The sequence below is a fragment of the Pseudophryne corroboree genome, chromosome 11, assembly GCF_028390025.1.
Source record: "Pseudophryne corroboree isolate aPseCor3 chromosome 11, aPseCor3.hap2, whole genome shotgun sequence".
Taxonomy (NCBI): Eukaryota; Metazoa; Chordata; class Amphibia; order Anura; family Myobatrachidae; genus Pseudophryne; species Pseudophryne corroboree.
Genome location: NC_086454.1, coordinates 312,112,701 through 312,129,540, shown reverse-complemented (window position 1 = coordinate 312,129,540; position 16,840 = coordinate 312,112,701). Strand labels below are relative to the sequence as shown.

Here is a 16,840-nt window from a genome sequence, read left to right as displayed (position 1 = left end):
TCGTTAACCGATGACCCCAGAGGACAGGAAAGATGTTGGATCAGTCTAAATTTTCCCACGGTCTTTTTGGGCACTATGCCTACGGGGGACAAAACCAAATCCGGCAAGGGGGGTTCCCGGAAAGGGCCTATCATTCTTCCCAACTCCACTTCCGCCTCCACCTTCTGGCGGAGCACGTCCGGAAACTCCCGAGCCGAGCGCAGGTTGGTACCCGCCCCGGGACCCACCCGTCCATGTATCGACAAGGGGAAACCCGACGCGAAACCCGAGTGTAAGAATTGGGCGTCCTCCGGCCGCGGGTACCGTCGCAGCCATGGAATGAGCACCCAAAGTCTAATTGGGGTGGGAGCCGTGCCAACGCCAAAGGCCACGGGAGCACGACTCTGTCGGGTCTGTGGTCCGGAAGCCCCTCCGGTCGCTGGACTGGGACAGTCCTTAATCCCGTGGCCCCCGCCACATCTGATACAGGAGTGACGAAAACGACACTGGCCGCCTAAGTCACATTGGGCAAAATTAAAAGCGAAGCATTTGCCATGCCCCGCACGCCCTGAACCGCTGCGAAAGCCGGCCAAACGAGAGGCAGGTCGGTTTGCCCAATGCTTCGCCGTGCCGACTTCCTCAGTGCCGGCCGCACCCTGGGTCAGTTCCGAGCACAATTCCACATCTTTCTTACCGAAGTTGTAGATCTGCCGCCCGTGTTGTTTGCACCGAAAATCCTCATCATAACGACGCCAGGCCGACCCTTTGTACTTATGGTACAGCACGTGTATGAGGAATTGATACCGCACAACGTTCATGTGTTCGTCCGGGCGGGTCTCTAGGTAACAAGCAGCAAAGATCAACATACATCGCACCCAATTCGGGTAGGACCGCAAAGCGTCCCCGCTGCCCTGCCCCTTTTTTCTTAGCTGAAAGTAAGGCTTTACGATCGTCACTAGTAAGAGCGAAAATATTTACATATTGGCCCTTACGGATACGGTCCCGGACCCGGGGCCTGAGTCCGCGTTGCACGGCCGTATTAGCGCAGTGCACGGTGTCCGATTCCACCGAGACTTGGGAGGCGGACGAGGTTGAATACCGACGCTCGCGCCGTCTGTGACGCTTAACCCTGTGCAAGCCGCCGTCGGAGGAGGACAGACCCTCCGAGGACGTGGAAGCAAGGGAAGAGTCCGTGTCCCGACACCTGCGGCTGTGCCTGCTGCGCTTGCTGGAAACCCTACGCGCACCTCTGCTTGCGCTAGAGAAGCTGGCGTGAGTACCCGCTCCCAAGCCGATATGGGGTGTAACCGCGCTCCCCCTGGACCAGTCGGTGTCCGATGAAGACTCACCTGCACGAGAGGGAACACCGTCCGTCCCGACGGCCACCGAACGACTCGAGGATGCACCGGCAGACTCCATTCCGAAAACGACTTCCGTGGCTGGGGAGGCAAAAGAGACATTGTTCCCCAGCTCCCCCACCGGACCCGCAACCGTCGGGAGCGAGGCACGTGGGGGAACCGTCGCGCCCGGGGACAGAAGCGGGGTAAGAGATCGCGCAATGCTATCCGCCAAAGAAACAGCGGGCCGCCCTAGTCCCCCGGGTACGGAGGATAACAAGGGCGCCACCGCCGACACAACAGCAGCACAAATGGTGGACAGAATGGTGGCGTCCACCAAGGGTGCAGCCGCAGTGGCAGGCATAGGAAAATCAAAGACGCCACGCGAGTCGTGCGCCCCATGGGAGGTTCGTAAACCGCCCGTTGGGAGCAAGGACCCGGACGATCCCTCACTGTCAGGCATCACGGTACAGCCGTCCCGCTGCGAGGAACCTCGCGCAAACCGCCCGCGCCGCGACCTCCTCCTATCCCGAGCATTGGCCGCAGTACGAGAAACCGGAGAGTCGTCACTACTGGAAGGAGGCAGCGCGACGTCGGAATGAACGCCGTCCGCAGCGACGTCGGCAGGCGACGACAGGACGCGGGGAGGGGAAGAACGGTTGCCCTCCACCGGCACCCGCCGCCCCCTGATGGGGTGAGTGACCCCGGGAGGAGCCGCTCGGCCACGGGCAGCGGCAGCAGCGCCAGTCGCCATCCGAGTCGATCCGGGAGGGGCAGGCGCTACGGGGCCATCCACAGCAGGAGAGGCCAGAAGGGCCGCCCCGCCGCGGGCGGACGCAGAACGCCCCCTTCTAACTGTCCCTGCCCTATCTGCAACAGGCAACGGGGGATGTGCAGCAGCAGAGCGGGGGCGACGCACCGCTCTGTCAGGGGAGGGCGCAGGTCGGACCTGACCGGCTGAGGGGGAGAGCCGGCCAGATGGGTCAGGCCTCATCTGGGCCCCCCAGCTGGCAGGATGAATAGCAGCACGCGCGCGCTGCCTAGACTGCGTGTGTCTGGCAGCCACGCGACCCCCTGCCCGCCCATTAACCCCCATGGTGGAGCCCACATGTGGCTGGGTGCTGCCCCCCCTGGTGGCCGCAATCAGCCGATCCGCGGGCCGGGAGCTCCATCCCGGCCCCACGTGATCGGAGCTGCAGCGGGTGGCGCCTAGCGTCGGGCTCAGGGACGGCAGAGCACCGTCCCTGGCAAGCCGCCGCGTGCGCCCTCTATCCCCATGCGCTCCGTCCCCCGCCGCAGCTAGCAGCGGGGACGGAGAGCGCACTCGCGGGGGAGCACGAGCGTGCGGCCGAGCCCAGCCGCGCGCGGCCCGGACCTAACTGGCAGCCGCAGCAGGCACTCCCCGTGCTGGCTGGACATCATAGGCGTCCAGGAGCCGGGCGGGGAGGGCAGCGGTGCAGCTGGGGCGGATTCTGGCTGCCATAGAGGGTTCAGGATGACACACAGAGGAGCACAAAGGATAGGAAGGGGAAATATAGGAAAAGAGTAGAGGGGATAGAGAAGGGCAAGGAACAGAGGAGAGCAAGTGAAAGAAGTACAAAGGGATATTTTAGAAGTATGAGAGAGAATAAGGGTATAGGATATATTAAATGGGAGCAATACTTGCAGGCCTCACGAGAAGAGCTGGAAGAGAGGCAGGAAGTACCCGGTCAGCAGCCTATATGCATGACGGGCCAGCCCCTATACATGATCCAGCCAATCAGCCCCTCGGACCCTCTCTCTACGTTCCTCCCACCAAAAACATTAACCCCTTCCAAGCCAAGGTGATGCATAGAGCGGCGCTGCGGAAGCCCAGACGGTGCGTTTATGCTGCTATGGTCACATTATGTTCCCTACGCAGTCTTTCTTGCAGATATGTTGAGCAAAGTCCATTATATATACAATTTGGGGGGGGTTCCCTGACCAGTTACTAGTGTGTGCAGCTTCTACTGTGGACTTTTGTGGCTTCTTGTCCGGTGCTTTCAGCTAAATAAAGCACCAGAGGTAAGCAGGAACAGAGAGGTAAGCAGGAACAGAGTAGTTGCGCCAATGCTGAGACTTAAGGGCCGTACACATTCGGCGATGTTCCGCCGATGTGCCCGACGGCCGATACGGCGAGGCGGCGGGGGGAGAGTGAAGTTTTTTCACTTCCCCTGTCACCCGGCTCCATAGCACTGCACGCTAATATGGACGAGATTGTCCATATTGGCCTGCATGCATAAGCGACGGGGCACCAACGATGAACCAGCGCGGGGCCGCGCATCGTTCATCGTTGGTGCCTACACACTGAACGATATGAACGAGTTCTCGTTCATTAATGAACAAGAACGTTCATATCGTTCAGTGTTATCTTCCAGTATGTAGGGCCCATTATAGTTCCACATCAAATGGGAATCTAGCTCTAGGTAAACCTAGCAAACCAGCAGCAGGAATCAGGTGTGCTTGTGGAGGGATGCAGTTAAAATGCCGCAGAATGGTATCCCAACAGTCAAAATAGGCACATTGGGGGTTATCAGAGTCGTTAGCAAACCAAAAAAGTTAGCAATTGGGTAAAACCATGTTGCACTGCAGGTGGGGCAGATGTAATATGTGCAGAGAGATTAGATTTGGATGGGGTGTGTTTAAACTGAAATCTAAATTGCAGTGTAAAACTAAAGCAGACAGTATTTACCCTGCACAGAAACAAAATAACCCACCCAAATCTAACTCTCTCTGCACGTTACATCTGCCCCACCTGCAGTGCAACATATTTTTTCCCAATTGCTAATTTTTTTGGCTTGCTAACAGCTCTGAATAAACCCCCATTATACTGTAACATCACATGTTATTTCTCTGTGACATATTACAGCAGTCCATGAATGGCCTATACCAGGGCCGTAGTTGTTAAAATGTTCTTAGGAATAAGAACTGCACCCAATGTTCTACTCCAGGCCTGGCCAACCTGTGGCTCTCCAGCTGCTGTGAAACTACAAGTCCCAACATGCCCTGCCACAGTTTTGCTCTTAATCAATGTTAGAAATGTGGCAGGGCATGCTGGGATGTGTAGTTTCACAACATCTGGAGAGCCACAGGTTGGCCAGGCCTGTTCTACTCTGTCATTACGAAGAATATTTAGAATTAAAGGGACTGTGGATGGATAGAATAATAAACACATTACCCTTAGAATATATTGGTGACATCCTGTCATTCTCGTTAGCGTTAGGTCATTACCAAAAAAATCAGCTCTTCAGTGTGGAAGTATTTCAACAGAAATGCGGACAACAGGTGTCAAGCCGTGTGTTGCCTTTGTCAAGCTGTAATAAGTAGGGGTAAGGACGTTAACCACCTCGGAACATCCTCCCTTATACGTCACCTGCAGCGCATTCATAATAAGTCAATGACAAGTTCAAAAACTTTGGGCGACAGCGGAAGCAGTCCACTGACCAGTAAATCCCTTCCTCTTGTAACCAAGCTCGCGCAAACCACACCACCAACTCCCTCAGTGTCAATTTCCTCCTTACCCAGGAAAGCCAATAGTCCTGCAGGCCATGTCACTGGCAAGTCTGACGAGTCCTCTCCTGCCTGGGATTCCTCCGATGCATCCTTGAGTGTAACGCCTACTGCTGCTGGCGCTGCTGTTGTTGCTGCTGGGAGTCAATCGTCATCCCAGAGGGGAAGTCGGAAGACCACTTGTACTACTTCCAGTAAGCAATTGACTGTCCAACAGTCCTTTGCGAGGAAGATGAAATATCACAGCAGTCATCCTGTTGCAAAGCGGATAACTGAGGCCTTGACAACTATGTTGGTGTTAGACGTGCGTCCGGTATCCGCCGTTAGTTCACAAGGAACTAGACAATTTCTTGAGGTAGTGTGCCCCCGTTACCAAATACCATCTAGGTTCCACTTCTCTAGGCAGGCGATACCGAGAATGTACACGGACGTCAGAAAAAGACTCACCAGTGTCCTAAAAAATGCAGTTGTACCCAATGTCCACTTAACCATGGACATGTGGACAAGTGGAGCAGGGCAGACTCAGGACTACATGACTGTGACAGCCCACTGGGTAGATGTATTGCCTCCCGCTGCAAGAACAGCAGCGGCGGCACCAGTAGCAGCATCTCGCAAACGCCAACTCGTTCCTAGGCAGGCTACGCTTTGTATCACCGCTTTCCAGAATAGGCACACAGCTGAAAACCTCTTACGGCAACTGAGGAAGATCATCGCAGAATGGCTTACCCCAATTGGACTCTCCTGGGGATTTGTGACATCGGACAACGCCAGCAATATTGTGAGTGCATTACATCTGGGCAAATTCCAGCACGTCCCATGTTTTGCACATACCTTGAATTTGGTGGTGCAGAATTATTTAAAAAATGACAGGGGCGTGCAAGAGATGCTGTCGGTGGTCAGAAGAATTGCGGGCCACTTTCGGCGTACAGGCACCGCGTACAGAAGACTGGAGCACCACCAAAAACACCTGAACCTGCCCTGCCATCATCTGAAGCAAGAGGTGGTAACGAGGTGGAATTCAACCCTCTATATGCTTCAGAGGATGGAGGAGCAGCAAAAGGCCATTCAAGCCTATACATCTGGCCATGATATAGGCAAAGGAGGTGGAATGCACCTGTCTCAAGCGCAGTGGAGAATGATTTCAACGTTGTGCAAGGTTCTGCAACCTTTTGAACTTGCCACACGTGAAGTCAGTTCAGACACTGCCAGCCTGAGTCAGGTCATTCCCCTCATCAGGCTTTTGCAGAAGAAGCTGGAGGCATTGAAGGAGGAGCTAAAACAGAGCGATTCCGCTAGGCATGTGGGACTTGTGGATGGAGCCCTTCATTCGCTTAACCAGGATTCACGTGTGGTCAATCTGTTGAAATCAGAGCACTACATTTTGGCCACCGTGCTCGATCCTAGATTTAAAACCTACCTTGGATCTCTCTTTACGGCAGACACAAGTCTGCAGAGGTTCAAAGACCTGCTGGTGACAAAATTGTCAAGTCAAGCGGAACGCGACCCGTCAACATCTCCTCCTTCACATTCTCCCGCAACTGGGGGTGCGAGGAAAAGGCTCAGAATTCCGAGCCCACCCGCTGGCGGTGATGCAGGGCAGTCTGGAGCGACTGCTGATGCTGACATCTGGTCCGGACTGAAGGACCTGCCAACGATTACTGACATGTCGTCTACTGTCACTGCATATGATTCTCTCACCATTGAAAGAATGGTGGAGGATTATATGAGTGACCGCATCCAAGTAGGCACGTCAGACAGTCCGTACGTATACTGGCAGGAAAAAATAAGATTTTACTTACCGATAAATCTATTTCTCGTAGTCCGTAGTGGATGCTGGGACTCCGTCAGGACCATGGGGATTAGCGGCTCCGCAGGAGACAGGGCACAAAAATAAAAGCTTTAGGACTAGGTGGTGTGCACTGGCTCCTCCCCCTATGACCCTCCTCCAAGCCTCAGTTAGGATACTGTGCCCGGACGAGCGTACACAATAAGGAAGGATTTTGAATCCCGGGTAAGACTCATACCAGCCACACCAATCACACCGTACAACTTGTGATCTGAACCCAGTTAACAGTATGACAAAGGTAGGAGCCTCTGAACAGACGGCTCACAACAATAACAATTAACAACCCGATTTTTTTGTAACAATAACTATGTACAAGTATTGCAGACAATCCGCACTTGGGATGGGCGCCCAGCATCCACTACGAACTACGAGAAATAGATTTATCGGTAAGTAAAATCTTATTTTCTCTGACGTCCTAGTGGATGCTGGGACTCCGTCAGGACCATGGGGATTATACCAAAGCTCCCAAACGGGCGGGAGAGTGCGGATGACTCTGCAGCACCGAATGAGAGAACTCCAGGTCCTCTTTAGCCAGGGTATCAAATTTGTAGAATTTTACAAACGTGTTCTCCCCCGACCACGTAGCTGCTCGGCAGAGTTGTAATGCCGAGACCCCTCGGCAGCCGCCCAAGATGAGCCCACCTTCCTTGTGGAATGGGCCTTGATAGATTTAGGCTGTGGCAGGCCTGCCACAGAATGTGCAAGTTGAATTGTGCTACAAATCCAACGAGCAATCGTCTGCTTAGAAGCAGGAGCACCCAGCTTGTTGGGTGCATACAGTATAAACAGCGAGTCAGATTTTCTGACTCCAGCCGTCCTTGAAATATATATTTTCAATGCCCTGACAACGTCCAGCAACTTGGAATCCTCCAAATCGCTAGTAGCCGCAGGCACCACAATAGGCTGGTTCAGGTGAAACGCTGAAACCACCTTAGGCAGAAACTGAGGACGCGTCCGCAGTTCTGCCCTGTCCGAATGGAAAATCAGATATGGGCTTTTATACGATAAAGCCGCCAATTCTGACACTCTCCTGGCTGAAGCCAGGGCCAGTAGCATGGTTACTTTCCATGTAAGATATTTCAAATCCACCGATTTGAGTGGCTCAAACCAATGGGATTTGAGAAAATCCAAAACTACATTAAGATCCCACGGAGCAACTGGGGGCACAACCGGGGGCTGTATATGTAGTACTCCTTTTACAAAAGTCTGGACTTCAGGAACTGAAGCCAATTCTTTCTGGAAGAAAATCGACAGGGCCGAAATTTGAACCTTAATGGACCCTAATTTGAGGCCCATAGACAATCCTGTTTGCAGGAAATGTAGGAATTGACCCAGTTGAAATTCCTCCGTCGGGGCCTTCCTGGCCTCACACCACGCAACATATTTTCTCCAAATGCGGTGATAATGTTGTGCAGTCACCTCCTTCCTGGCTTTTACCAGGGTAGGGATGACCTCTTCCGGAATGCCTTTTTCCCTTAGAATTCGGCGTTCAACCGCCATGCCGTCAAACGCAGCCGCGGTAAGTCTTGGAATAGACACGGTCCCTGCTGAAGTAGGTCCCGTCTTAGAGGTAGAGGCCACGGATCTTCCGTGAGCATCTCCTGAAGTTCCGGGTACCAAGTTCTTCTTGGCCAATCCGGAGCCACGAGTATCGTTCTTACTCCCCTTTGCCGTATAATTCTCAGTACTTTTGGTATGAGAGGCAGAGGAGGAAACACATACACTGACTGGAACACCCACGGTGTTACCAGAGCGTCCACAGCTATTGCCTGAGGGTCTCTTGACCTGGCGCAATACCTGTCCAGTTTTTTGTTGAGGCGGGACGCCATCATATCCACCTTTGGTTTTTCCCAACGGTTCACAATCATGTGGAAGACTTCTGGATGAAGTCCCCACTCTCCCGGGTGTAGATCGTGTCTGCTGAGGAAGTCCGCTTCCCAGTTGTCCACTCCCGGAATGAACACTGCTGACAGTGCTATCACATGATCTTCCGCCCAGCGAAGAATCCTTGCAGCTTCTGCCATTGCCCTCCTGCTTCTTGTGCCGCCCTGTCTGTTTACGTGGGCGACTGCCGTGATGTTGTCCGACTGGATCAACACCGGCTGACCCTGAAGCAGGGGTTTTGCCAGGCTTAGAGCATTGTAAATCGCTCTTAGCTCCAGTATATTTATGTGAAGAGACATCTCCAGGCTTGACCACACTCCCTGGAAGTTTCTTCCCTGTGTGACCGCTCCCCAGCCTCTCAGACTGGCATCCGTGGTCACCAGGACCCAGTCCTGTATGCCGAATCTGCGGCCCTCTAACAGATGAGCACTCTGCAACCACCACAGAAGAGACACCCTTGTCCGTGGAGACAAAGTTATCCGCTGATGCATCTGCAGATGCGATCCGGACCATTTGTCCAGCAGATCCCACTGAAAAGTTCGTGCGTGGAATCTGCCGAATGGAATCGCTTCGTAAGAAGCCACTATTTTTCCCAGGACTCTTGTGCATTGATGCACAGACACTTTTCCTGGTTTTAGGAGGTTCCTGACAAGTTCGGATAACTCCCTGGCTTTCTCCTCCGGAAGAAACACCTTTTTCTGAACCGTGTCCAGAATCATTCCCAGGAACAGCAGACGTGTCGTCGGGGTCAATTGAGATTTTGGAAAATTCAGAATCCACCCGTGCTGTTGCAGCACTACTTGGGTTAGTGCTACTACGTCCCCCAGCTGTTCTCTGGACCTTGCCCTTATCAGGAGATCGTCCAAGTAAGGGATAATTAATTCGCCTTTTCTTCGCAGAAGAAACATCATTTCGGCCATTACTTTGGTAAAGACCCGAGGTGCCGTGGACAATCCAAACGGCAGCGTCTGAAACTGATAATGACAGTTTTGCACCACGAACCTGAGGTACCCTTGATGTGAAGGGCAAATTGGGACATGCAGGTAAGCATCCTTGATGTCCAGGGACACCATAAAGTCCCCTTCTTCCAGATTCGCTATCACTGCTCTGAGTGACTCCATCTTGAACTTGAATTTTTGTATGTACAGGTTCAAAGATTTCAGATTTAGAATAGGTCTTACCGAGCCGTCCGGCTTCGGTACCACAAATAGTGTGGAATAATACCCCTTTCCCTGTTGTAGGAGGGGTACCTTGACTATCACCTGTTGAGAATACAGCTTGTGAATGGCTTCCAATACCGTCGCCCTGTCTGAGGGAGACGTTGGCAGAGCAGACTTTAGGAACCGGCGAGGGGGAGACTTCTCGAATTCCAACCTGTAACCCTGAGATACTACCTGCAGGATCCAGGGGTCCACCTGTGAGTGAGCCCACTGTGCGCTGAAATTCTTGAGTCGACCCCCCACCGCCCCTGAGTCCGCTTGTAAAGCCCCAACGTCATGCTGAGGGCTTTGCAGAAGCCGGGGAGGGCTTCTGCTCCTGGGAGGGAGCTGCTTGGTGCACTCTCTTACCCTTTCCTTTGCCTCGGGGCAGATATGACTGTCCTTTTGCCCGCTTGTTCTTATAGGAACGAAAGGACTGCGGCTGAAAAGACGGTGTCTTTTTCTGTTGGGAGGGGACCTGAGGTAAAAAGGTGGATTTCCCGGCTGTTGTCGTGGCCACCAAATCCGATAGACCGACCCCAAATAATTCCTCCCCTTTATACGGCAATACTTCCATATGCCGTTTGGAATCCGCATCACCTGACCACTGTCGCGTCCATAAACTTCTTCTGGCAGATATGGACATCGCACTTACTCTCGATGCCAGAGTGCAAATATCCCTCTGAGCATCTCGCATATAAAGAAAAGCATCCTTTAATTGCTCTATAGTCAATAAAATACTGTCCCTATCCAGGGTATCAATATTTTCAGTCAGGGAATCCGACCAAACCACCCCAGCACTGCACATCCATGCAGAGGCGATGGCTGGCCGCAGTATAACACCAGTATGAGTGTATATACTTTTCAGGGTAGTTTCCAGCCTCCTATCAGCTGGATCCTTGAGGGCGGCCGTTTCAGGAGACGGTAACGCCACTTGTTTTGATAAGCGTGTGAGTGCCTTATCCACCCTAGGGGGTGTTTCCCAGCGCGCCCTAACCTCTGGCGGGAAAGGATATAATGCCAATAACTTCTTTGAAATTAGCAGTTTTCTATCGGGGTTAACCCACGCTTCATCACACACTTCATTCAATTCCTCTGATTCAGGAAAAACTACAGGTAGTTTTTTCAGACCCCACATAATACCCCTTTTTGTGGTACTTGCAGTATCAGAGATATGCAAAGCCTCCTTCATTGCCGTGATCATATAACGTGTGGCCCTACTGGAAAATACGTTTGTTTCTTCACCGTCGACACTAGATTCTGTGTCCGTGTCTGGGTCTGTGTCGACCGACTGAGGTAAAGGGCGTTTTACAGCCCCTGACGGTGTCTGAGACGCCTGGACAGGTACTAACTGGTTTGCCGGCTGTCTCATGTCGTCAACTGATTTTTGTAACGTGCTGACATTATCACGTAATTCCATAAACAAAGCCATCCATTCCGGTGTCGACTCCCTAGGGGGTGACATCACCATTACCGGCAATTGCTCCGCCTCCACACCAACATCGTCCTCATACATGTCGACACACACGTACCGACACACAGCAGACACACAGGGAATGCTCTTATCGAAGACAGGACCCCACTAGCCCTTTGGGGAGACAGAGGGAGAGTTTGCCAGCACACACCCAAGCGCTATAAATATATAGGAACAACCCTACAGAAGTGTTGTTTCCTTTATAGCAGCTTAATATATCAATATCGCCAAAAAAGTGCCCCCCCTCTCTGTTTTTTTACCCTGTTTCTGTAGTGCAGTGCAGGGGAGAGTCCTGGGAGCCTTCCTCGCAGCGGAGCTGTGCAGGAAAATGGCGCTGTGTGCTGAGGAGATAGGCCCCGCCCCCTATTTTGGCGGGCTCTTCTCCCGGTGTTTGTGAGACCTGGCAGGGGTTAAATACATCCATATAGCCCCAGGGGCTATATGTGATGTATTTTTAGCCAGAACAAGGTATTATCATTGCTGCCCAGGGCGCCCCCCCCCAGCGCCCTGCACCCTCAGTGACCGCTGGTGTGAAGTGTGCTGACAACAATGGCGCACAGCTGCAGTGCTGTGCGCTACCTCATGAAGACTGAAAAGTCTTCTGCCGCCGGTTTCTGGACCTCTTCACTTTTCGGCATCTGCAAGGGGGTCGGCGGCGCGGCTCCGGGACCGGACTCCATGGCTGGGCCTGTGTTCGATCCCTCTGGAGCTAATGGTGTCCAGTAGCCTAAGAAGCCAATCCATCCTGCACGCAGGTGAGTTCACTTCTTCTCCCCTAAGTCCCTCGTTGCAGTGAGCCTGTTGCCAGCAGGACTCACTGAAAATAAAAAACCTAATAACTTTTTCTAAGCAGCTCTTTAGGAGAGCCACCTAGATTGCACCCTGCTCGGACGGGCACAAAAACCTAACTGAGGCTTGGAGGAGGGTCATAGGGGGAGGAGCCAGTGCACACCACCTAGTCCTAAAGCTTTTATTTTTGTGCCCTGTCTCCTGCGGAGCCGCTAATCCCCATGGTCCTGACGGAGTCCCAGCATCCACTAGGACGTCAGAGAAAGAGGCAATTTGGAGGCCCTTGCACAAACTGGCTTTATTCTACCTAAGTTGCCCTCCCTCCAGTGTGTACTCCGAAAGAGTGTTTAGTGCCGCCGCTCACCTTGTCAGCAATCGGCGTACGAGGTTACTTCCAGAAAATGTGGAGAAGATGATGTTCATTAAAATTAATTATAATCAATTCCTCCATGGAGACATTCACCAGCAGCAATTGCCTCCAGAAAGTACACGGGGATCTGAGATGGTGGATTCCAGTGGGGACGAATTAATAATCTGTGAGGAGGGGGATGTACACAGTGAAAAGGGGGATGAATCGGACGATGATGATGAGGTGGACATCTTGCCTCTGTAGAGCCAGTTTGTGCAAGGAGAGATTGATTGCTTCTTTTTTGGTGGGGGCCCAAACCAACCAGTCATTTCAGTCACAGTCGTGTGGCAGACCCTGTCGGTGAAATGATGGGTTGGTTAAAGTGTGCATGTCCTGTTTATACAACATAAGGGTGGGTGGGAGGGCCCAAGGACAATTCCATCTTGCACCTCTTTTTTCTTTTTTTCTTCTTTGCGTCATGTGCTGTTTGGGGAGTATTTTTTGGAAGGGCCATCCTGCCTGACACTGCAGTGCCACTCCTAGATGGGCCAGGTGTTTGTGTCGGCCACTAGGGTCGCTTAGCTTAGTCACACAGCTACCTCATTGCGCCTCTTTTTTTTCTTCTTTGCGTCATGTGCTGTTTGGGGAGTATTTTTTGGAAGGGCCATCCTGCGTGACACTGCAGTGCCACTCCTAGATGGGCCAGGTGTTTGTGTCGGCCACTAGGGTCGCTTAACTTACTCACACAGCTACCTCATTGCGCCTCTTTTTTTTCTTCTTTGCGTCATGTGCTGTTTGGGGAGTATTTTTTGGAAGGGCCATCCTGCGTGACACTGCAGTGCCACTCCTAGATGGGCCAGGTGTTTGTGCCGGCCACTAGGGTCGCTTAGCTTACTCACACAGCTACCTCATTGCGCCTCTTTTTTTTCTTCTTTGCGTCATGTGCTGTTTGGGGAGTATTTTTTGGAAGGGCCATCCTGCGTGACACTGCAGTGCCACTCCTAGATGGGCCAGGTGTTTGTGTCGGCCACTAGGGTCGCTTAGCTTACTCACACAGCTACCTCATTGCGCCTCTTTTTTTTCTTCTTTGCGTCATGTGCTGTTTGGGGAGTATTTTTTGGAAGGTCCATCCTGCGTGACACTGCAGTGCCACTCCTAGATTGGCCAGGTGTTTGTGTCGGCCACTAGGGTCGCTTAGCTTACTCACACAGCTACCTCATTGCGCCTCTTTTTTTCTTTGCGTTATGTGCTGTTTGGGGAGTATTTTTTGGAAAGGCCATCCTGCCTGACACTGCAGTGCCACTCCTAGATGGGCCAGGTGTTTGTGTCGGCCACTTGGGTCGCTTAGCTTAGCCATCCAGCGACCTCGGTGCAAATTTTAGGACTAAAAATAATATTGTGAGGTGTGAGGTGTTCAGAATAGACTGAAAATGAGTGGAAATTATGGTTATTGAGGTTAATAATACTATGGGATCAAAATGACCCCCAAATTCTATGATTTAAGCTGTTTTTTAGGGTTTTTTGAAAAAAACACCCGAATCCAAAACACACCCGAATCCGACAAAAAAAATTCGGTGTGGTTTTGCCAAAACGCGTTCGAACCCAAAACACGGCCACGGAACCGAACCCAAAACCAAAACACAAAACCCGAAAAATTTCAGGTGCACACTAGATCGTTTGTCGAAATTAACACTTGTGCACGATATTGTGAGTCCGGAATGCCGGGGAGCTGCCAGGGAGTTCAAGGGAAATTGTTAATGACATTGCATTGTTTGTGAGTCGTTAGATGTGTGGCCACCTTCAATTAGTAACTCTGTCAATTTGATTTAACCTGTGCTGAGCCATGGATATATTTAAAACCTGGACCGTTGCGGTATCTTGGGGACCACGTTTTGGAACCTCTGCAGGAGGTGAATGCTGAGCTTTTATTACAAAGTTGATATAAATGGGCGCTTATAAAAAAATATCGCTTATAAACAATATTTGGCTTTAGAACTTATTGTAGTTTTTGTTATTTTTTTTTGTGTGTCCAGCTATTGAATGTGACGCTAATAACAGAAGAAATACACAGAGAATTGCTGCCGTTGGCACTTGGAACTATTCCTATACTGGTAAGATAAGATGTGTAATAAATAATTCACATATATATCACATGATGCGTAATAATATCACATTTACATTACATGAATGTTTTATATTATATAGAGATGTTCTGTTTTCTTCTGTATGTATGTTTTTAGGAGGCGGAGGCGTGTTTACTAGTTCACTGAACCCCAGTTTATTGTTCATTTCCCTTTAGATTGTAAGATTGCGAGCAGGGCCTTCCTACCTCTATGTCTGTCTGTTTTTACCCAGTTTGTTCTATTACTGTTGTTCTAATTGTAAAGCGCAACGGAATATGCTGCGCTATAGAAGAAACTGTAAATAAATAATAATAAATAATGTTTAACACCCAATATCACAGGGTTTGGACGCCAGTGGCATTCCTTTTGTTATGGATGAGTACTTTGGCGGCACAAAGGATCCATCTGAGCTCCGTGACCAGTTGATTGACGCGTGCGGAGATGTGTTAATGGTTATACCTGTGCTCAAGGCTGCAAAATACCATCGAGGTACGAGGCACAGCTATAACCTCAGTGATTCTCATTGTGTTTCTGTTGTTCCATTACTGTTTACATGCTATTCGGACCTGTAATTTGCCAGAGAGCAGGGGCACGGGACATCATTGTGCTGCAACATTCTCTCGGAGAACAGTTTATGCAGTCGCACACAATGGATGTTACACTGAAATAAGACAGGTGTTAAAAGACCCAGGGTTGGACTGGCCCACAGGGGTACAGGGGAAACCACCGGTGGGCCCTACTGCCTGGGACCCCACACTGTGTATGATCCAAGGACATAGGTGGTAATGATGAGCAATGGGTTCCAGCAAAGGTATTGTCATCATAGCGTTATATACACATGTATATTAGTTTTTATTGCTGACGTTCTATGGACACAGATCCCGCATTGCACCTGACGCCTGCTCTTATCCTTCCCTGTTAGATTCTGGCCTCCCCGTCTACTTTTATGAATTCCAGCACCGGTCGTCAATGTTTCAGGACACGAAACCAGACTATGTGAAAGCCGATCACACGGACGAGCTCATTTATGTGATGGGAGGTCCTTATCTGAGGAACGGTGTGGTGTTCGCTGGTAAGTCACGTAAGCGGCAAGACACCCGACGATCAGTTATGTTGTTCTAGACTGTCCAGGAGGAGCATTAGACAGGGAACATTGTTTTATGGAAAATAGCGTGCTTCTTATCATATAAGGGCGCGGTATCAGCAGTGAAAATAGTGGAGAAGTGTAACTACCAGCTTTGAGGTAGCATTTATCAAGTACATTGTAGAAAATTATAGATAGCAGGTGATTGGTCAATTTGAAAAATTCACTTCTCCATTCTATTCTCTGCTTGATACATATCCCCCTAAAAGAGATACATGTAATAGTCAGATCCCTGTTTAATCCATGTCTTTCCATCCTCTACAACCCCCACTAGAGGTCTCTGGGTGCATGGGCTGATAGAGGGTGTCAGGTCATTTGACATGGATTGACTAGCTCGTCCAATCAGAGCGTCCCAACAATACCCTTTCATCCTCAACTGTAAATTGTCCAGGGGCCGTGGCCTGTTGAGGGCACCATGCAGTGCCCACTGATTGGATAGTATTTTCCAGGTGCAAAGCCCACAATTTTTTTTTTTTTGTGTTTCGATTATAACTAATGGAATTACATCCAAACTAGAGTTATTCATATAGGGCCTGATTCACGGGCTGGCGCAATGCCGATATTTGCGCATTTACCAGATGTTTTTTGCACTGCACATACGTCTGATTCACACCGTGCATGTGCCGCAATGGATTGCCAACAGCAGTCACAGTGCGGATTGGGATGCCGAATGATTGACAGTCAGTGAATGTTTGTGGGAGGTAACGTGCGGAGGGGGCGGATAGCCAAACGTGGGCGTACCGCAACTGTTTCAGGGGCGTCACAACCATTTCAGAGGCATGCGGCAGTCAGTAATTGCGTCCTGGTACGCAGTTTCACCGGCCCCGACAGCTTAGTTGTGACGGGCATTCTGAACATCCATAGAACTTTGATGATGCGTCCTTGTATGCAACCGGCAGATTAGAGACACCACCGGTGGACCTCCCTGTACAAATCCCAACAGCTACAACATATCCTCTCACTAGAAGAAACTGGGTGAGATTTACTAAGCAGTGATAAAAGTGGAGAAGTGAGCTAGTAGAGAAGTTGCCCATGGCAAACAATCAGCTGCTCTGTATACTTTTGTAGTATGCAAATGATAAATGTCAATGCTGATTGGTTGCCATGGGCAACTTCTCCACTGGCTCACTTCTCCACTTTTATCACTGCTTAGTACATCTCCCCCTGTCAGTCACAACTGAATAGGGC

At 50.9% G+C, this 16,840-nt stretch overlaps 1 protein-coding gene across 2 annotated transcripts in view; it reads left to right on the top strand.

The window, feature by feature from the left end:
• Positions 1-16,840, top strand: part of LOC134969580 (fatty acyl-CoA hydrolase precursor, medium chain-like) — a 181,196-nt gene that overhangs the window by 154,457 nt on the left and 9,899 nt on the right. For both annotated transcript variants that reach the window (XM_063945629.1, XM_063945628.1), the window contains 3 exons: positions 14,419-14,496; positions 14,850-14,997; positions 15,431-15,580. In XM_063945629.1, the coding sequence (XP_063801699.1) occupies positions 14,419-14,496; positions 14,850-14,997; positions 15,431-15,580 (376 nt within the window). The remainder of the gene's footprint in view (positions 1-14,418; positions 14,497-14,849; positions 14,998-15,430; positions 15,581-16,840) is intronic.